The following is a 19,055-nucleotide window of genomic DNA, read 5'->3' as shown; positions in this document are numbered from 1 at the left end:
CGGCGCTCGCACTCCGCTTACCTTAGCGCCTGCGTGAGTCCTAGTCCCACCTCCAAATCCCGTGGGCCTTTGCGAGAAGCTATTTATAGGCCACACGTTGTTCTTGTCGGCCTCATTTTTCCTTGCTCGGGGTAAGTAGTCTACATCTTTCTGTGATGCGCTCTTCACTTTATTTTTTTCGTGTCTTTATCTCTTTTTTTTTTTGGGGGGGGGGGGCTTTTCGAGACAGGGTTTCTCTGTGTAGCCCTGGCTGTCCTGGGAACTCACTTTGTAGACCAGGCTGGCCTCGAACTCAGAAATCCGCCTGCCGCTGCCTCCCGAGTGCTGCGATTAAAGGCATGCGCCACCACGCCCGGCTCTTGTCTTTCTCTTAATCAGCTTTCCTATAACTGCGGCTGACTTTTATCACAAATATCTATCTGCCACTGTTGTGAACCGCCGCCTGTATTTTCTTACGGAATGTTTGTTTCTGGTGGTTTAAAAGACCCTCGTGGAAAGCATTAATAGGCGTGGACTTTGGTAATGTGTTACGTAGTCTTAGCGGGGAGACCATGTTAGGGCATTCGACACCTAAAGAGGACAGGATTTTGTGAAGGACAAAATGGTGGCGGCAGTGCAAGGCCACCCCCTATGATGAGGACCTTTTCACAGACCTGTACTGATATCTCTGTGAGGATAAGTAACTCTGAGGAGGCTGGCCCTACACCACAGCCTTCTCATCCTCTATAGATTTCTTGGTGTAGAAGTAACCCGATGCTAACTTTTCTACAGGTTTGAGGTGCTACTTTACATTCAAAAGGATGGGAGTACACTCTCTTTTCAGAGTAAGTGTTAATGGTTTTACTAATATTTTTTAATTGAGTATAGGTTGTGTGTGCTACAGGGATGATATGAAAACTGAACTCTCTCTTTCTGATGGTTTAGTGGGGAAAACAAAAATTCTCTGAGTAGCACAGCCTGGCAGGGATTTGGATTGTTTGTGGCATAAAGTCTGTTATTGAAGTTTGGGGTTTTTTTTTTTCCTGTTCCAGATATGGTTCATCTCAAAGCCCTTTACACTTTGGAGCCAGGCCTGTTCAAGTTTACAAATAGCATATTTTGCTTGTAGTCAGGTAGGTATTGATGGCTGGTGCTTTCTTAGGGAGCATATTTAGATGGCCACTTAATGATGAACAATGTAAATGGCAAGCATATGCCTGAGTTGCAGTGATGTCATCTTACTACTGAAAAGTGGGCTGAAGAAAGAAGGTGCTGAGGTGGCTGTGAATGCATTTAAAATGACATTGTTTCTGTTTCCAGGGTACTGTGACAACGTGAAGAGCTCAAGCTGCCTCCCAGGATGAGTACAGGTAATTGTAAGTAGAGCTTGGGCGTTCTCTAGGGAGAGTAGCTGACAAGTATTGGGGCAGCACACCACTTTCTTGCTGCTTATTCTTTGTATTTCTAGAGAACATCTTATGTTAAGGCCTTTGTTCTCTTAAAAACTCAACTGTCAGATGATTTGAAATGATGGCACTGAACACTCCATGAAGGTGTGAATTTATAGCATGTTAGAGTTCTGATGGCAGTTAGTGCTGACAGAGATTGTAATTCTGTCCTGATGGTTGAAAATAACTGCTTGTTCCTCTTCCACAGGTTTTCCTGGTGATGATGAATCTCAGGCATTCAAAGGTTAGTTAGATTATTTTGGATGGGGTTTGTTCACTAGGTTGGCTGTTTCTATGATGAATCAAACTAGCTCACTATGACTGCTAATGAAAACACAGGAACACCTGAGAAACCAAAGGGTAGAGTGCGGGGGCAAGGGCGCTTATATCCAGCCTTTTCAACGTTTGTTATTTTTCTCCAGGTTCTGTTAGCAGTGCCATGCTTGTTGGCTCACAGGTGAGTAATTCCGGCATGTGGTGTGGTGTATGTGCATAGCATTGGACTGGTGGGGGGATCCTGAGAACATACTCTGTATATATGATGACTTTCATAGAATCTCGTTCGGCTGATGATTGCTGTTGAGACTTGGAAATCTGATTTTTCTCAGAATAATGGGTTAGATAGGAACAATCTACTGCAGGATTTTTAATATTGCTGATGACTGTCTTGTGTTTCAGAGAGGGTGTGTCTGGCTGAGAGCAAAGGAGCCATACCAGGTATATGTCTTAGTAATGCTTTTTGTAGTATAAGGTTGAATGTATAATACTTAGACCTAGTGAATTCCTGCTCACCCTGATGAACTGAATACCGCCCCAGTCTGATAACTGTGAGGAAAGGTACTTTCTGAGTTGTGAGCTCATCTTGGATCAAGTAGGAAATTTTTTATGCTAGTCTGATTTCTGTAGAAGAAGCTTAAGCATTAATGGCCCAAATTGTTTGCTATTTTCCAGGAAAGTTAAAGCGTATTTTCATCTTCAAGTCCAGGCTAAAATAAGGTGAGAAAACATAGATACAAAGTAAGCTGAACTATAATTTCCCCATGAAGAAATATTCACACGTCCTACTTCCTGTCCTAGCTCCAGAGCCTGAAAAGGTGAACCCACTGGGGCTGGCTGGGGGAAAAGAGGAAACTTTGTTCCAGAAGGAACTGTCTGAGGGATCATTTTTGTGTGTAGAAAGGGAAGACTTCTCACTTGATTAAAGAGGAATCAAGGCGATTTACTTGTTTTACAGGTCTGAGGAAAAGAATGAGCTGTGAGTGAAAGATAGGTAAGCCCTTCAAGTCATTAGAATGGGCGGGGCAGGGTTGGTGGGAAACTGGTTAACTAGACAGCCTGTAGTCTTTTTTCTGATATTGAATGTAGGATGATTTTGCTTTCTACTCTTAATTCAATTTTTTTTATCTTGCAGGAACAGAAATCATGAAAGATCTGTTTGTCCAGGCCAGTGTTTCACCATAAGAGATCACTTTAAAATAGATGAAATAATTCTTTGCAATTGCAAATTTACCTTCCTTGCTTAACCACATTCATTGTTAACTGTAGGAGCTGATATCTGGTCCTTCCATTGATGACTTGTAGCTCTGTATTCTAGCAATAAACGCTCTTTATGCTATTAATTGTGATGGCTTGTTTGATTTGGGTGGATCCTAAAATAAGTCTTGGTTTCACTAAAGTACAAACCCTCTACTTGGTGATTTCTTTAGCAGGAGTCTGGAGTAATGGCACCTGAACTTTGTATCAGCAGGGCAGGAAATCTGGCTAAGAATTCCCTAGGTCAATTATTATGATATGCAGAAATTGACTTACTAAAGATTCCTTTTATTTAACAAGAGCTTCTGTGAAACTTAAATTCATCCTGCAATTACAAAGAAACACCCATTTCTTGCTAAGAGTAAATTTGAAGCTGACCATGGCCTGTTAAGTTTAAGCCATGAGGAAGGCTTAGGGAGTAGAAGAGGCTGGCCATGAGCACGTGGAGAGGGGGGGACAGGTAGATCAAGGTCGCAAGTTAGGGTTTTTGCCTGTATACAGGTCTGCCTAAAAAATGGCTGGTGCCACAGTGCTAGATTCCCTAGAAGTGAAGTTCTATGGTTGGGTTGTGGGTGCTGGGAAGCCAAAGCAGGCTTTGCAAAAGCACTAACCCTACCCAAAAGGTTGCAGATGATCTTATTTACTTTGTTTCTGAGGGTCACAAAGTGAATAAAAACGTGATGGTGCACGCTTTTAAGAAGCAGGCGGATTTCTGAGACGAGGCCAGCTTGGTCTACGGAGTTCCAGGACACCCAGGGCTATACAGAGAAACCCTATTTAAGTGAGTTGTCTGGGAGGTGATGTGAGGTCTTAACTATACTGGAATTGTGAGTTGCTGCCATGCTTATCCCATTAGGTTTATGGGTGTGGCTTGTGTCATCACTAGCCTAATGGGCTTGTCTTTGAACATGTTGGGGTCCGGGTGTCAGGGTTTTTCTGTATAGCCCTGGCTGTGCTGGAACTCACTCTGTAAACCAGGCTGGCCTCGAACTCAGAAATCCGCCTGCCTCTGCCTCCGGAGTGCTGGGATTAAAGGCGTGTGCCACCACGCCCGGCTTTTTATGTAGGTTTTAAGCTTACTGATAACATTTCCTGATCATGTACACTATAGGGGAATTGCCAAGATTAAACAGAACAGATTGGTCCATGAAAAGGGACTACTACATTGGAGTGTTCAAAATTTAGGGATATAAGGACCAGGAAATCAAGTATTCAAAATACTGCAAGCTTTGAAAGCGCACACTAACAAATAAAAACAAAAGCCCACAGTTAAGTCCTGTGCTAAGGCTAAAAAAAAAAAAAAAAAATCAAATGGCCATCAAAAGCTGAGAAGTGGGGCTGGTGAGATGGCTCAGTGGGTTAGAGCACCCGACTGCTCTTCCGCAGGTCCAGAGTTCAAATCCCAGCAACCACATGGTGGCTCACAACCATCCCTAACGAGATCTGGAGCCCTCTTCTGGAGTGTCTGAAGACAGCTACAGTGTACTTACATATAATAAATAAATAAATCTTTAAAAAAAAAAAAAAGCAGCCGGGCATGGTGGCACATGCCTTTAATCCCAGCACTCGGGAGGCAGAGGCAGGCGGATTTCTGAGTTCGAGGCCAGCTTGGTCTACAAAGTGAGTTCCAGGACAGCCAGGGCTATACAGAGAAACCCTGTCTCGAAAAAACCAAAAAAAAAAAAAAGAGAAGTGAACTGTACAAGTAACAGAATTTGTTTCAGATCAGCCTCTGTCTTGCTGTCCTCAGTAGTTACCTGCTACTTGAGGGTACTGCTAAAATGAAGACACTGAGGCAGAGGAGGGAAAAAATTACCATTGTACCAGGAAAGGGAACAGATATTTGCAGAAAATTACTCATTAGGCAAGACTAGTATGGGAGCCACTGTTAGTCTACAATAGAGTGTGCTATTGTAGACTAACAGTGTGATGGCACATGCCTTTAATTCCAGCACTCGGGAGGTTCCAGGCTAGCCCAGTCTACAGAATAACAGGACAGCCAGAGCTGCACAGAAACCATCTGAAAACAAAAACAATACGGTGGTTGAGGAAGGGCAACAATGCTTGGTTTCTAGCAGGCAAGGAGTTGGATGTGAGGCTTCTGGTGAGTTCTAGCGTCCCATCTGTAATCCCAGTCAAGGTCATTCTTGGCTACATGAAAAGTTCAAAACAGAATGGCAACAATATGCACACATCTGGCTGTCAGAATTGAATAGGTGGTTCCCACTACAGCTAAAGTGCCAGGGCATGTTCCCACATGTACACTCAAAACAGTCTGTACTCTTCAAAAACACCCTAGCTTCACTATAGTTCACTCTGTGTGTGTGTGTGTGTTTATGATTTATTTCATTCATATGAATACATTGTAGCTGTCTTCAGTCACACCAGAAGAGGGCATCAGATTCCATTATGGATGGTTGTGAGCCACCATGTGGTTGCTGGAAATTGAACTCAGGACCTCTGGAAGAGCAGTCAGTGCTCTTAAACACTGAGCCATCTCTCCAGCCCCCACTTTGTGTTCTTGACACATTCCTGTTTTGTGTACTTTCTAGTCTATCACGGGAAGAAATTCCCAGTAAGGATCCTATCAATGTCTGGCAGGCAAAAAGTGTCAGTTCCTAGCACTCCATCAGGTGGCTCACAACTACCCCACAGCTCTATGTCCCAGGGGATCTGACACTCTCTTCTGGCCTCCAAAAGGCACCAAGGAAAACAATTCTCCAAAACCCATGAGCTCACACACTCATGCACATAAAAAAGGATAAAAAAATTTCAGCCTAGCATCCCAGTGGGCCATCCTAGTCTCAGCACTCTTGAGGCTGAGACAGGCAAGTTTCTAATCATCCAGAGCTACATGGCAAGACTATTTAAAAAGTAAGTAAACGGGCTGGAGAGGTGGCTCAGTGGTTAAGAGCACTGACTGCTCTTCCAAAGGTCCTGAGTTCAAATCCCAGCAACCACATGGTGGCTCAAAACCATTAGTAATGAGATCTGACTCCCTCTTCCGAAGTGTGTGAAGACAGCTACAGTGTACTCACATAAAATAAATAAATACCCATTAATCCCAGCACTTGGGAGGCAGAGGCAGGTAGATTTCTGAGTTAAAGGCCAGCCTGGTCTACAGAGTGAGTTCCAGAACAGCGAGGGCTATACAGAGAAACCCTGTCTCAAATAAATAAATAAATGGATAAATAAATACAAAAAAAAAAAGGAGCCCTTAGAGAAACCCTGTCTCAAATAAATAAATAAATAAATAAATAAATAAATAAATACAAAAAAAGAGCCCTTACTCCCACTTCTCTCCCTCACCTCTTACCCCCTTGCTCCCTCTCCCTCCCCATTTCCTTCTCCCCTCTCCATGTGATCATGGCCAGCCTCTACTCTACTCTCTCCTCTCTGCTTTTCTCTGCCTCTGCTACTTTAACTGCCCTCCCCATGCCCTAAATAAACTCTATTCTGTACTAAAAAAAAATTTTTTTTTTAATTCTTAAGAAAAGGAAATAAACCAGAAAACCAAGCAGAGCCTGGGAAGGTGGCACTTGGTAAAGAATCAGGATAGTTTGAAGACCTTCGTTTGATCTCCAACACCCATCCAAGTATCAAAACAACAAAAGCCAAGTGGTGGTGGTGCACACCTTTAGTCCCAGTGCTCAGGAGGTGATCTCTGAGTTCAAGGTCAGCCTGATTTACAGAGCTAGTTACGGGACAGCCAGGACTACACAGAGAAACAATGTCTCCAAAAATCCAGAAAACAAACACAGCAGTGACAGGACCTACCTGTAATTCCACCTCTGCCAAGGCAAAGACAGGAGAATCCCTGGTGCTTGATGGCCAGCCAGTCTAGCTGGAAGCAGTGATTATACAACAGTGAGACGGTGGAGGTGGGTGGAAAGGTGGCATAGAGGTTAAGGGCACTTGCTGCTCTTCCAGTTCCTGCAAGCCCTGGGTCCTGATTAGCAAGGGAATGAAGGGAAAACATATAGACATACTTACAGGTCAGGTATGTTCACTCAGATGGAATGGATGGATCCTACTACCTCCTAACTGAACCTCGACTTATTAGGTACCAAGTACAGGGGCGAGGGTTAGGTAGTCTCTCTGAGAAATCTCTGTAACCAAGTAGTCTCAGGCTGTAAACATTCAGGAGGAAGAGGATGCAGTTGTTAGTTTTTCAATTTTTTTTTTAAGATTTATTTATTTATTATATGTAAGTACACTGTAGCTGTCTTCAGACACTCCAGAAGAAGGCGCCAGATCTCGTTACAGATGGTTGTGAGCCACCATGTGGTTGCTGGGATTTGAACTCTGGACCTTTGGAAGAGCAGTCGGGTGCTCTTACCCACTGAACCATCTCACCAGCCCCCAATTGTTTGTTTTTTGTTTTACACAATCACCAGTTAAACACTTGTACTTGGGTCAGAAGGCAACTTTGCCTTCTAACCTAACCCATATGCAGACAATATTTGTCACTTTCTCCTGGGTCTAAGAGCTTGGCCTTTGTCATGTCCTACAAAGTACACTCAGGACTTCACTCACTCATATGTAGTGAAAATTCTGGAATTTTGGTTTCTTTAAAACCAAAAATGGAGCCGGGCGTGGTGGCGCACGCCTTTAATCCCAGCACTCGGGAGGCAGAGGCAGGTGGATTTCTGAGTTCGAGGCCAGCCTGGTCTACAAAGTGAGTTCCAGGACAGCCAGGGCTATACAGAGAAACCCTGTCTCGAAAAACCAAAAAAAAAAAAAAAAACCAAAAATGTATGGAAAGTGTTTTTGTTTTAATCTCAGGTTCAAACTGTCCACAGCAGCCGCAGATATAGGGCGGCTTCGAACTATCCACAACAGCTAACTATGATTTTTCTCGTGCTCTACTACAAGTGTGCTTTTGCCACAAAGCGTTTCTGCGAGTGTGTGACTATTAGAATTCTGAGAAGTTTTCATAAGAGTATCTAAGTACTAGTGCTCCATGAGGCAGGGTTGTTGGTTGTTGATCTTTGGAGGGGTTGTTTGCAATTTCCAAAGAAGAATAACAAGAAAATAAATTATTTTCAGAGATATTCTCTCTCTCTCTCTCTCTCTCTCTCTCTCTCTCTCTCTCTCTGTCTTTCTCTTTCTCTTTTTCTCCCTCTTGGAGGGTCTCCCTTGTGGGCATCACCATTCTAAAGTATGTGAACCAATCGGGAGAATGTTAAAGTAGGATGAGCAGGATTATGCAAATGACTGTGCTAAGGAGGAGACAGTATAAGACAGTTCTCTTAAAGAACAGCCAGTGCTCTTAGCCACTGAGTCATCTCTCCAGCCCTTAAAGCACTATTTTAAAAAACGCTCTAGCCAGGCGTGGTGGTGTACACCTTTAATCCCAGCACTCGAGAGGCAGAGGCAGGCGGATTTCTGAGTTCGAGGCCAGCCTGGTCTACAAAGTGAGTTCCAGGACAGCCAGGGCTATACAGAGAAACTCTGTCTCTAAAAACCAAAACCAATGGGGGTTGGAGAGATAGCTCAGAGGTTAGGAGCACTGACTGCTCTTCTGAAGGTGCTGAGTTCAATTCCCAGCAATCACACGGTGACTCGCAACCACCGGTAATGAGATCTGACTCCCTCTTCTGGAGTGTCTGAAGACAGCTGCAGTGTACTTACATATAATAAATAAATCTTGCTGGGCGTGGTGGCGCACGCCTTTAATCCCAGCACTCGGGAGGCAGAGGCAGGCGGATTTCTGAGTTCGAGGCCAGCCTGGTCTACAAAGTGAGTGCCAGGACAGCCAGGGCTACACAGAGAAACCCTGTCTCAAAAAAACAAAAAAAATAAAAATAAATAAATAAATAAATAAATCTTAAAAAAAAAAAAAAGTCAAGGCCCTGGGCTAGAGAGATGGCTCAGCGGTTAAGAGCACCGACTTCTCTTCCAGAGGTCCTGAGTTCAAATCCCAGCAACCACATGGTGGCTCACAACCATTTGTACTGGGATGCAATGCACTCTTCTGGTGTGTCTGAAGACAGCTACAGTGTACTAAAATAAAGAAATCTTTTAAAAAACAAAAAACAAAACAAAACAAAACAAAATCAAGGCCTGCATCAACATCAGGAAAAAAAAGCTATGAACAATTAGAAGGAAAAAAAGTAATGTTTCTCAGCCTTTTGGCTAAAATCAAGTGTAGTATTTGTTCTTAGTATTGAAAGGTCCTGACAGAATGTAAAAGGTCACAGAAGCCCTGAAATTGGCAAGATAGATGTCAGTGTTAGCAGAACTAGCTTCACTGATTTAGAAAAATAGAGGTGCACAATGCTCTGGCCGCTCCTTGAACCCAGGTGTGTGCCCACTGCTGCACCTCACTGCCAGGTGTTTGTGATATTGGTTGCTGGGGATAGAGTCGGAAAATCTCCCCAGCAACCACAGTTGGGGCCAATCCGGAGTGCTGCACCTTCATTAGACTCTTTCCTTGTTTCCCTCCCATACCCATTTCTTGAGGTATCAATCATTTTAGAATAAACATTGCTTAGATCTGGAAATCCCCTACTCCCTCCTTCTCCTTTCCCCCTTGAGGACCTATAAAAACTGGGACCTGTTTCCCCTCGGGGTCGACTCCTCTACCCCTGCGTGGGATATGAGTCATCCCCAGAGCTCTGGCTTTCCCCAAATAAAGCCGGGGTCCGCTATTATCCCGAGAGTTGAGTGAAGGTCTCCCTTCGGAGGTCTTTCAGGATCTGCTTTGGAATTAGGAAGTAGAATGCACTGATTGGGCATTGCAGTACTTCTGGGAATGCTGTATCCCCTGGAGGAATGCACAACCTTTAAAGAAGGCTCTAGGTGCAGCTTGTCTTACTTTTTACCATTTTGTAGAGGTGATCAACTGTCTCTGTCTCCCTCTTGTTGAAATCTGGTCTTAGTCCTGACACTTTTGCCTTTTTTGAGACAGGGCTTCTTTTTTCTTTATTTCTGGTTGTCCTGGAACTTGCTCTGTAAAGTATGCTGCCTTCTAAATTCTGAGATCTGCCTTCCTCTGCTAAGATTAAAGACTGCTTGCCACCACCACCCAGCACTAAATCGCTAAACGTTCTTAGTGCGTCTATTTTTCAAACTTATGTAGATGTTTAAAGTATACTTGTATTTTCAGACCTCTCTAGGCTTTTTGTTTCAATGGTTTCTGGTTCTCTCTGCATGTACACACAATTGAGGGTACATTCTAATAAATGTAGGCAAAACATGGATGCTGCAAAGTCTGTCATTGTTTCTCAGTCTTAGGTTTTCCAGAGCTTTTTTTTGGGGGGGGGTTGAGATAGGGGTTCTCTGTGTAGCCCTGGCTGTCCTGGAACTCACTTTGTAGACCAGGCTGGCCTCAAACTCAGAAAGCCACCTGCCTCTGCCTCCCAAGTGCTGGGATTAAAGAAGAAAGCCACCTGCCTCTGCCTCCCAAGTGCTGGGATTAAAGACGTGCGCCACCACTGCCTGGCTTCCAGAGCTTCTTATTAGTTTTATTTCAGAGTTCTCAGGAGTGAAACTTGCTCTTTGTAGTGGTTTCTTTTATGTGTATGTGCTTTGGCTGTCTGGATGCCTGGGCATCATTTGTATGCTTGGAGATCAGAAAAAAAGTTCAGGTTTCATAGCAGAGAATTGCAATCCTCCACAAGGTGCTTCTGTAAGAGAAGCCAGTGCACCAGCCCCAGATTTCAACTTCTTAAAAAAAAAAACATTCAAATTGTTTGAAGTAAATTTCTGGTTCAGGGCTGGTGAGATGGCTCAGTGGGTAAGAGCACCCGACTGCTCTTCCGAAGGTCCAGAGTTCAAATCCCAGCAACCACATGGTGGCTCACAACCATCCGTAACGAGATCTGGCGCCCTCTTCTGGAGTGTCTGAAGACAGCTACAGTGTACTTACATATAATAAATAAAAATAAAAAAAAAAAAAAGAAGTTGAAATTTTCATAAATTCTTTGACAAAGGGCAAGAAGTTCCTCTGGTTTTTGTGTGTAGAGCCTGCCTTCAAGTCTGGACTGTGGGGGCTACAAAACTTGGGCAAGTTCAGTTTTATCCCAGGAATCAGATCAGAATCAGAATGCTGTTTTCTTTTCTTCCTTCTTCTTTTTTTTTTTTTTTTTTTGGTTTTTTGAGACAGGGTTTCTCTGTGTAGCTCTGGCTGTCCTGGAACTCACTCTGAACACCAGGCTGGCCTCAAACTCAGAAATTCACCTGCCTCTGCCTCCCAAGTGCTGGGATTAAAGGTATGAGCCATCACTGCCTGGCAGAGTTTTCTATTATTGTAGAGCCCTAAGTTCGGAAAACCTGAGTGTGCAGATATGTAAGGGGTTTGCCAGAAGTCAAGAACACAGTGTTTTATTTTAACTGGTACAAATCTCAAACCAAATGTTTGAAAGTCTGTAATCCCCAAGACAAGTTTCAAGTTTGGACCCCTTCTTCTTTCCTTCCTTTTTAAAGCTTTGTGCCATATATTTGAGGAACGTCTAACATAACCTTTTTTAAAACATTTTTTATTATAGATAAGTACACTGTTGCTGTCTTCAGAAAGACCAGAAGAGGGCATCAGATCTCATTAAGGGTGGTTGTGAGCCACCATGTGGTTGCTTGGATTTGAACTCAGGATCTTTGGGAGAGCAGTTAGAGCTCTTAACTGCTGAGCCATCTCTTCAGCCCGACGCACACACTTTTTGAGAGAATATCTCTTAGTTGTAGTCCTAGGTAGTTCAGAAGGCCTCAACCTTCTGAGTGTTAGAGTCTGTGCCACCACAGTTGACATATATACATGTTTTTTTTTTGTTGTTTTTTTTTTTTTTTTTTTTTTTGAGACAGTGTTCCTCTGTATAGCCCTAGCTGTCCTGGAACTCACTTTGTAGACCAGGCTGGCCTCAAACTCAGAAATCTGCCTGCTTCTGCCTCCCGAGTGCTGGGATTAAAGGCATGTGCCACCATACCCGGCTGTTGGAATTTTTTTTTTTTTTTTTTTGAGACAGGGTTTCTCTGTATAGCCCTGGCTGTCCTGGAACTCACTTTGTAGACCAGGCAGGCCTCGAACTCAGAAATCCGCCTGCCTCTGTCTCCCGAGTGCTGGGATTAAAGGCGTGCGCCACCACGCCCGGCTTGGAATTTTTTAAAAACTATTTTATTATCTATCTCCCTTCCAGCCCTTATTCTACCAACACTAGATATGAGAGAAAAAAGGCTAGAGGGGAAAGGGAAAGGAGAAATAGTAGTCTCTAGGCTACTTCCTGCTGATTAGGGACATCGTGTTTCTTGGGGCAGTGATATCTTCATAGTCAGGCTATCTCCAGTTTCTCATCAAACTTCAACACCAGGAACCAAGAGCAGCAGTAGGAAGCAGCAGCTGCCTCTGCCTTCTTCAGAGGGCCTCCCACCTCTCTAGGGCCCCTGGCACTTATCCCTCTCCAGAGTCCCCATAATTACAAATGTAAACTATCTGCAGCTGGCAAAAAAAAAAAAAAAATCATACTCCTCCTAGATTATGAGACAATCATAGTTAACAGCTATGGACAAACTGAAGCATCCTCTTATGCTACACCTGGGATTAGAAAAAAACATATTTATGTGACTGGGTTTTTATTTTTTTAAAGATTTATTTATTTATTACATGTAAGTACACTGTAGCTGTCTTCAGACACACCAGAAGAGGGTGTTAGATCTCATTACGGGTGGTTGTGAGCCACTATGTGGTTGCTGGGATTTGAACTCAGGACCTTTGGAAGAGCAGTCAGTGCTCTTATCCGCTGAGCCGTCTCGCCAGCCCCCTGGGTTTTTAAAGAAATAAAATTTCTGACTATAGCCTCAATTTGAGCAAATAAAAATCGTAACCAGGTCTCTACTTTTCAAGAAGAGATGGTTCAGTGATTAAAAGCACTTGCAGCTCCTCCACAGTACCTTGGTTCCATTCCCAGAACCCAGAAGACAATTTATAACCATCTGTATCTGTGGCTTCATCCAGGAGATCCAACGCCTCTGACATCCTTGGACTCCTGCACCCATGTGCAGCCATATGCAGACACACCTACTGATGGTCAGAAAATAGAGAATAGCTTCTGAAATTCTTTTAATAGTGTGGGATATAAAGCCGGGCATGGTGGCGCATGCCTTTAATCCCAGCACTCGGGAGGCAGAGGCAGGTGGATTTCTGAGTTGGAGGCCAGCCTGGTCTACAAAGTGAGTTCCAGGACAGCCAGGGCTATACAGAGAAACCCTGTCTCGAAAAACAAAAACAAACAAACAAACAAACGAACAACAACAACAAAAATAGTGTGGGATATAATTAACACAAAATAGGGAGATGGAGGAGACCTGGCTCCACACAGTATTGCAGTTCAGAAATTATGCTTTTCACAGACACTGCAAAGGTGGTCCTTACTTTTTAGTTCTCCATAAACAAGCATGTCCTGTTTGAGGTGTATGTGCGTTTTGTTTGTATATTCAAGACAGAGTTTCTCTGTGCAGCCCTGGTTGTCCTAGAACTCCCTCTGTAGTCCTGGCTGTCCCGGAGCCCACAGAGATCCTCTTTTCTCTGCCTCCAGAGTGCTGAGATTTAAAATGCGTGCCCTTCTGAAGGTTGGGGGCAAGAGGTGAGGGATGGAAGGAAGGAGGGAAGAAGAGGGGCTAAATGACAGTTTGGGGCGGGTACAGAGGGAGAGACCCGAGTTGTCAGACTGAATCCGGCGCCCGCTGATGATGCAGTAGTGGCGCGCCGGAAGTGCAAGCCACGGGCTGCTCTGCGATGGCGGCTGCCTCGGCTCGCTGGAACCATGTGTGGGTCGGCACTGAGACCGGCATCCTGAAAGGTGAGTATCGGAGTTGTTTGTGGGACAGTGTAGGGGTCGCTTGTTTGTCACCCCAGTGTGACTGACGTCCTTGTCCCTTAGGGGTGAACCTTCAGCGGAAACATGCGGCAAATTTCACACCGTCCGGACAGCCGCGGCGGGAGGAGGCAGTGAATGCTCTGTGCTGGGGCACCGGCGGCGAGACCCAAGTGAGTAGCCACTGGCCGGGCCGGAGCTCAGGGATGCCTGACAGCCTTGCTCTTCTTCCATCATTCCTTTCTCTGCTGGCAGATCTTGGTGGGCTGTGCAGACAGGACCGTGAGGCACTTTAATGCTGAGGAGGGTACATTCCTGAGCCAGAGATACTGCCCAGGCGGGGAAGGCACGTTCCGAGGTCTCGCCCAGGCGGATGGGTAAGGACCACATTCTAGCCTAGGTCACATAGCGTTTGGGGCTCTCTTAGATTGAACTGAATACTTAAGTTAAACACTTTAGGTGATACAATCTCTGGGATAGGTGATTACAAACAAGGTTGTTTTCGTTTATCCTATAACATGCATTCATCGGACAGCTACTGAAAGCATGAAGGAAAAGTATAAGGATTTTGGGGAAAACACGTACCTTAATAAAGTTTGCATTCTAGATAGAATTTTTTATCCTGGCTCCTTTATAACGTTCTGTGCACATAATTTAATGCTTTTGAACACGTATTTAAGTAGGATTGACAAAAATATAAGATAATGAAGCTTCCAAAGTGTGGCTAGGAAGGAAGAGTCACCAAGGTTAGTAATCTGGGAGCAGCTTTTCTAGATCGATGATGAAAGAAGGCTGCTTTGGTAATTCAACAGGTGAGCTCCAGACAGGTTATATAGAATGGAGTTTTGAACTAGGTCTTGAAGTACAAGTATATAATGTTGACAAAAGAGATACAATCTGAAAAGCAGATACTGAGCAGAGACTAGGGAGGAGTTAACATACTAAAACGCTACATACATAGGACAAATGCCATTTGGAGGCTGAAGTCAAGGAAACATCAGTATACATGTAAGTTTGGCATTGTATTTGGTTGAGATTAAAGGGAAAGGGCTTTTGTACTGAGTTGAGATCTTATCTCCTAGATAATAGAGTATATTGGGTTTGAATAGGAAATGTCATGGACAGAGCTCTGAGCCTGTAGGAGTGAGGAGTATCACAAAGGCTCTTTGCCACAGCCCAGGCAAGCAATCTAGAGCTTAAGCCTAGGGTGGCAGATGTGTGGAAGAACACAGACACAGTTGTGCAGAGCCTGGGAAACGGCCTGGGCTTCCAGGGAAGAGGTTTATGTTATCGTTGTGTGGGTTGGGTTACTCGTTTCTGGGGGGTGGGGGAGGGAAGGTGTGTATGTTTTGTTGTTTAGTATCTCATGTAGCCAGGATGGCCTTGAACTCACTATGTAGCTCAGACTGACTTGGAATTCCAGGTTCTCTCTTTACTCCCCACACTGGTAGCTGTGCACCATAAAACCTGGCTTACACTTTGTAAAATCCCAATATTCCCTTGCTTGCTTTCAGCACCCTTATCACATGTGTGGATTCGGGGATCCTCAGAGTCTGGTGTGAAAATGACAAAGAGGCGTCCTCTGACCCAGTAAGGTTTACCTGTCCCGGTGGTTGAAAGGATGGGAGCTAGGGTAGGGGTCTGATAGGGAATTTGGTAACGGAAAGATTAAGGGCTTTGAGACTAACTCATCTCTGGTTTTTTTCAGCTCTTGGAACTGAAGGTGGGTCCTGGGGTGTGTAGGATGCGCCAAGATCCCACACGTACACATGTGGTTGCCACATGTGGGAAAGAGAATGCTTTGAAAGTATGGGACCTACAGGGGTCTGAGGAGCCCGTATTCAGGGCCAAAAATGTGAGTGAGTGAGTGATGAAGGGTTGGGGAGATGCTCTGTTGGATTGAGGTTGGGGGAAGTGAAAGCCACTGAGGGTGATCATAACCTAGATGGGCTTTGGGGGCATGGAGGATTGGAGGAAACAGGTCAGGCTTATCACACTTTGTGCCCATATGTACCTTCCACACCAGGTGCGGAATGATTGGCTTGATCTCCGAGTTCCTATTTGGGACCAGGATACACAGTTCCTCCCTGGGTCACAGAAACTTGTCACATGCACAGGGTACCACCAGGTGAGGCTCTATTTACTCTCGGATTGAAGTAGCTTGAATTCAGAAAAACAACAACAACAAAAGTGTCTCCTGATAGAGTAGGTGTAACTCTGCCTGGGCTATCAAAGGAGCTCAGACTTTCTTAGTCAGCAAAGCCCATGGCCGAGCCTACTACTCTCCCGTACTGCGTTCTAGGGTGGAATTCTCAACTCTGGGTTTCTATTTCTCCTGCCTAGAAGGGAAAGCAAAGGGAGTGTTCCTTCCACAGGAGGTTCCACAGGGAACAGATATCATGGGTGAACATCAGGTTGTCTGCAAAACAATTATATAATCCTTCCATGTAGTACTAACCAGGCTCATGAGATCTGACAGTATTAGGCACAGTCTAGCTAGTATGATCATAGAGAGAACTTTGTAGTCCTCATACAGTCTGGTTTGCTTTGGGGACCCCTTTCATGTCTCAGCTCTACCAGTCTTGTGTGAGTGCTTAGCTAAGGATCTTTGTGGCTTATTCCATTTGAAGTTGTGAGACTCTGCCAGGGTGGGGTCATTTGTCTAGTCCTGGACATGAAAGTCTGATATAGATGCTAGGCCTTTGCTCAACATGTGAGGAGCTCCCCATTGCTCCCTCAGCAAGATGAAGCATTCCTGTTTGAAATTCACCACTTTCTAGCTTTTCTATCCCTCCACTGTCCATAAGACTATGCTTATGAGGGCTCCTGAGCCCTTTCCCCAGTGTTCTGAGATGAGATTAAGTACATACCTCAAACGAGAAAGCCGTCTTGCCAGGCATGGTAGTATGTCCACTTTAATCCCAGCACTGGGGAAGCAGCCTTGCCAGGCATGGTAGTATGTCCACTTTAATCTCAGCACTGGGGAAGCAGGTGGATTTCTGAGCTTGAGGCTAATCTGGTCTACATAACAAGAGCCACGAACGGCAAGCAGGACTATGCAGAGAAACCCTGTCTCAAAACAACAACAAAATAATAGTCTTCAAAAGGATAATGATAAATAAATATTGGGGGGCCACTGTGGGTAAGGATACTCCTGTGATACTCCAGTCTTCTTTTAGGTCCGTGTCTATGATCCAGTCTCCCCCCAGCGCCGGCCCGTCCTAGAGGCCACCTATGGAGAGTACCCACTGACAGCTATGACCCTTACTCCTGAGGGCAAGTGAGTGGTGAGGGAAAGGGAAAGTGCTCTGGAATGGATCCAGAAGTCATACTGAGCCCCCTCTTTGGTATCCTCCTTAGCTCCGTCATCGTAGGGAACACTCATGGGCAGCTGGCAGAAATTGATTTTCGGCAAGGTGAGTGGACCATGGGTTGCTTGAGAAGGGGAGAGGGCAAAGAGAAAGGTCACTACTGAGAGGGTCACTGTGCCTTGTCAGTGTCACAGTCACTCTGTGGGTTCAAGTTCCAATTTCACTAAAAACTCTAACCTTGGACTAGTTATTTGATTCCTGTGTCTATTTCTTTGCCTATAAAACTGAATTATCATTGGTAACTCCTGTTTCTAGGTTATTCTAAGGACTAAGTACTGATATGTAAGTGATTTGAACAGTAAATAAATATTCAGTGGCTGGTTAGCTAACACCGGTGCCCTACATCCTTCTCCAGGGCGTCTCCTGGGCTGTCTGAAGGGGCTTGCAGGTAGTGTTCGTGGGCTGCAGTGTCACCCTTCGAAGCCCCTCTTAGCCTCTTGTGGCTTGGACAGAGTCTTGAGGATACACAGGATCCGCAGTCCACGTGGGCTAGAGCATAAGGTGAGAGCCCAGACCTTTGGCACTCGCCACTCTGACCTTTTCTGGAACCTCTCCCCTTTCCTGTGCCCCACATCAAAAAGTTTCCGTCTCAGCTTATCTGGACTCAAAAACCTCTTTTATTTTACAGGTTTATCTCAAGTCTCAACTGAACTGCCTTCTCCTGTCGGGCCGGGATAACTGGGAGGTGAGCAACTAGTTAGGTGTGAGAATTTTGGAGCCAAAGGCATGATGGCAAGGGATTCTCTGTGGAGAGAACAGGAGACAGCTAGAACACAGGCCAGGGCTTTCTCTTTACTGTAACTTAATTTCCTTGAGGAGTCCTCAAGCCTTTACAGGCTATTGCCAAAGGTGAAGTCCTCCAGAACACGAGGGCATTGGTTTCCAGATTTTCAGCCTCTTTCCCTGTCCCTGACTCCTGAATGTCCTTCTTGACCATCAGGATGAGCCCCAAGAATCTCAAGAGCCCAACCAAGTACCCTCAGAAGACACAGAGACAGATGAACTTTGGGCGTCTTTGGAGGCAGCTGCCAAGCGGAAGCTCCCGGATTTGGACCAGACACAAGGTGCTCTCCAAAGAAGGAAGAAAAAGAAGCGGCCTGGATCCACCAGTCCTTGAAGCCCCTTGCTCATGTTGTTAATAAACAGCCCAACGCTACTGATCCTGGACCTTTTGTGATGGGAGAAAGACCTTGTAGGTGGGAGGGGTTCCCTCACCTAGCTGCGGGAGACCTGACGTCACAAAAGCTAGGCCCAGAGCTAGGCTGGCTGGGGAGGGTGACAGAGTCCTGCGCCTTTCGGGGCCATGGGCTGCTGTCAAGACAAGAACCGTTGGGCCTCGGATGAGCAAGCAAGGGATGAAGTAACAGAGGATGGCAGGGAAGGTAGGACTAGATACAACAAACGGGTCTCAGGTCCTGGAATGGGAGCCGGAGGTGCCCCAAAGGGACTGCCCCAGAGGTGGGGCTGGAGAGAACAGAAGTGAATTAAGTGGATCCTGTGGTGCTTGTAGGCAACGAAGTGGACAACTCAGGCCGCCGTAAACAAAGATCTAACGAAAGTCTCCTGATCACCGTGCTGTGGCGCAGGCTATCCATGTTCAGCCGTCGGGAGTCCTCGCGGTCAGGCAAGCAGGACAATCAGATGCAGGAACGCAAACGTGAGGGAAGCCACAAGGAACCAGAAAAAGGCTGACTACAACCCTGGTCTTAGTCCTCCCCAACATCCAGAGAATAAAGTTAATATTGCGAATCTGCTGAAAACACTTAGGCCTAAGCTTTCAGCTTTAAAGGCTCCAAGACCACAGGCTCTTTAAGGCGCCTCTAATCCAGCCGGTCCAGATTTGTTCTCGCACTTCAGGGGCGGGGCCGCGGCGGTAGTCTAACCAATAGGAGAGCGGAGTCGAGTTTGCATGGTAG

At 45.3% G+C, this 19,055-nt stretch overlaps 2 protein-coding genes, 1 long non-coding RNA gene and 8 other non-coding genes across 15 annotated transcripts; all 11 read left to right on the top strand.

Moving 5' to 3' along the window:
* The first annotated feature begins 5 nt into the window (after nucleotides 1-5).
* LOC110285832 (uncharacterized) lies at nucleotides 6-3,046 on the top strand. 5 transcript variants are annotated; one of them, XR_015046230.1, is made up of 10 exons: nucleotides 47-131; nucleotides 772-824; nucleotides 1,032-1,112; nucleotides 1,300-1,355; nucleotides 1,636-1,671; nucleotides 1,850-1,884; nucleotides 2,106-2,144; nucleotides 2,379-2,423; nucleotides 2,662-2,697; nucleotides 2,839-3,046. It is a non-coding gene; the product is annotated as an uncharacterized LOC110285832 (long non-coding RNA). The 5 variants fall into 5 exon arrangements; XR_002377087.3 differs by having other exon boundaries at nucleotides 52-131; nucleotides 1,300-1,349; XR_015046229.1 differs by having other exon boundaries at nucleotides 40-131; nucleotides 1,636-1,884.
* Nucleotides 624-695, top strand: LOC115030037 (small nucleolar RNA SNORD25). Its single transcript, XR_003835629.1, has one exon. It is a non-coding gene; the product is annotated as a small nucleolar RNA SNORD25 (small nucleolar RNA).
* On the top strand, nucleotides 878-952 carry LOC115030043 (small nucleolar RNA SNORD26). The gene has a single exon (XR_003835635.1). It is a non-coding gene; the product is annotated as a small nucleolar RNA SNORD26 (small nucleolar RNA).
* On the top strand, nucleotides 1,161-1,232 carry LOC115030042 (small nucleolar RNA SNORD27). The gene has a single exon (XR_003835634.1). It is a non-coding gene; the product is annotated as a small nucleolar RNA SNORD27 (small nucleolar RNA).
* LOC115030041 (small nucleolar RNA SNORD28) lies at nucleotides 1,492-1,567 on the top strand. Its single transcript, XR_003835633.1, has one exon. It is a non-coding gene; the product is annotated as a small nucleolar RNA SNORD28 (small nucleolar RNA).
* On the top strand, nucleotides 1,717-1,781 carry LOC115030040 (small nucleolar RNA SNORD29). The gene has a single exon (XR_003835632.1). It is a non-coding gene; the product is annotated as a small nucleolar RNA SNORD29 (small nucleolar RNA).
* On the top strand, nucleotides 1,962-2,030 carry LOC115030045 (small nucleolar RNA SNORD30). The gene has a single exon (XR_003835636.1). It is a non-coding gene; the product is annotated as a small nucleolar RNA SNORD30 (small nucleolar RNA).
* Nucleotides 2,215-2,281, top strand: LOC115030046 (small nucleolar RNA SNORD31). Its single transcript, XR_003835637.1, has one exon. It is a non-coding gene; the product is annotated as a small nucleolar RNA SNORD31 (small nucleolar RNA).
* LOC115030047 (small nucleolar RNA SNORD22) lies at nucleotides 2,463-2,588 on the top strand. Its single transcript, XR_003835638.1, has one exon. It is a non-coding gene; the product is annotated as a small nucleolar RNA SNORD22 (small nucleolar RNA).
* A 10,589-nt stretch (nucleotides 3,047-13,635) lies between the features above and the next one.
* Nucleotides 13,636-18,299, top strand: Wdr74 (WD repeat domain 74). The gene is made up of 11 exons (XM_021151770.3): nucleotides 13,636-13,753; nucleotides 13,835-13,941; nucleotides 14,024-14,145; nucleotides 15,283-15,358; nucleotides 15,477-15,623; nucleotides 15,795-15,896; nucleotides 16,948-17,048; nucleotides 17,129-17,184; nucleotides 17,495-17,640; nucleotides 17,768-17,824; nucleotides 18,080-18,299. The coding sequence occupies exons 1-11, from the start codon at nucleotides 13,690-13,692 to the stop codon at nucleotides 18,254-18,256; spliced, it is 1,155 nt and encodes a 384-aa protein (XP_021007429.1). The 5' UTR covers nucleotides 13,636-13,689; the 3' UTR covers nucleotides 18,257-18,299.
* Nucleotides 18,300-18,390: 91 nt separating this feature from the next.
* On the top strand, nucleotides 18,391-19,015 carry Tex54 (testis expressed 54). The gene is made up of 2 exons (XM_029472357.2): nucleotides 18,391-18,521; nucleotides 18,650-19,015. Exons 1-2 carry the CDS (start codon nucleotides 18,443-18,445, stop codon nucleotides 18,829-18,831), a joined length of 261 nt encoding a protein of 86 aa, XP_029328217.1. The 5' UTR covers nucleotides 18,391-18,442; the 3' UTR covers nucleotides 18,832-19,015.
* Nucleotides 19,016-19,055: the final 40 nt, after the last annotated feature.

Source organism: Mus caroli, unplaced genomic scaffold (assembly GCF_978045245.1).
Source record: "Mus caroli unplaced genomic scaffold, Mus_caroli_1 scaffold_20, whole genome shotgun sequence".
Classification (NCBI taxonomy): domain Eukaryota; kingdom Metazoa; phylum Chordata; class Mammalia; order Rodentia; family Muridae; genus Mus; species Mus caroli.
This window is presented reverse-complemented; position numbering and strand designations above follow the sequence as displayed.

Bases quoted from the DNA above. Each gene is read 5' to 3' on its own strand.
- Wdr74 (XM_021151770.3), top strand. From the start codon at position 13,690: ATGGCGGCTGCCTCGGCTCGCTGGAACCATGTGTGGGTCGGCACTGAG. The intron at 15,359-15,476 runs GTAAGGTTTACC...GGTTTTTTTCAG, and splicing joins AAGAGGCGTCCTCTGACCCA to CTCTTGGAACTGAAGGTGGG. The intron at 17,825-18,079 runs GTGAGCAACTAG...CTTGACCATCAG, and splicing joins CGGGCCGGGATAACTGGGAG to GATGAGCCCCAAGAATCTCA.
- Tex54 (XM_029472357.2), top strand. From the start codon at position 18,443: ATGGGCTGCTGTCAAGACAAGAACCGTTGGGCCTCGGATGAGCAAGCA. The intron at 18,522-18,649 runs GTAGGACTAGAT...TGGTGCTTGTAG, and splicing joins AACAGAGGATGGCAGGGAAG to GCAACGAAGTGGACAACTCA.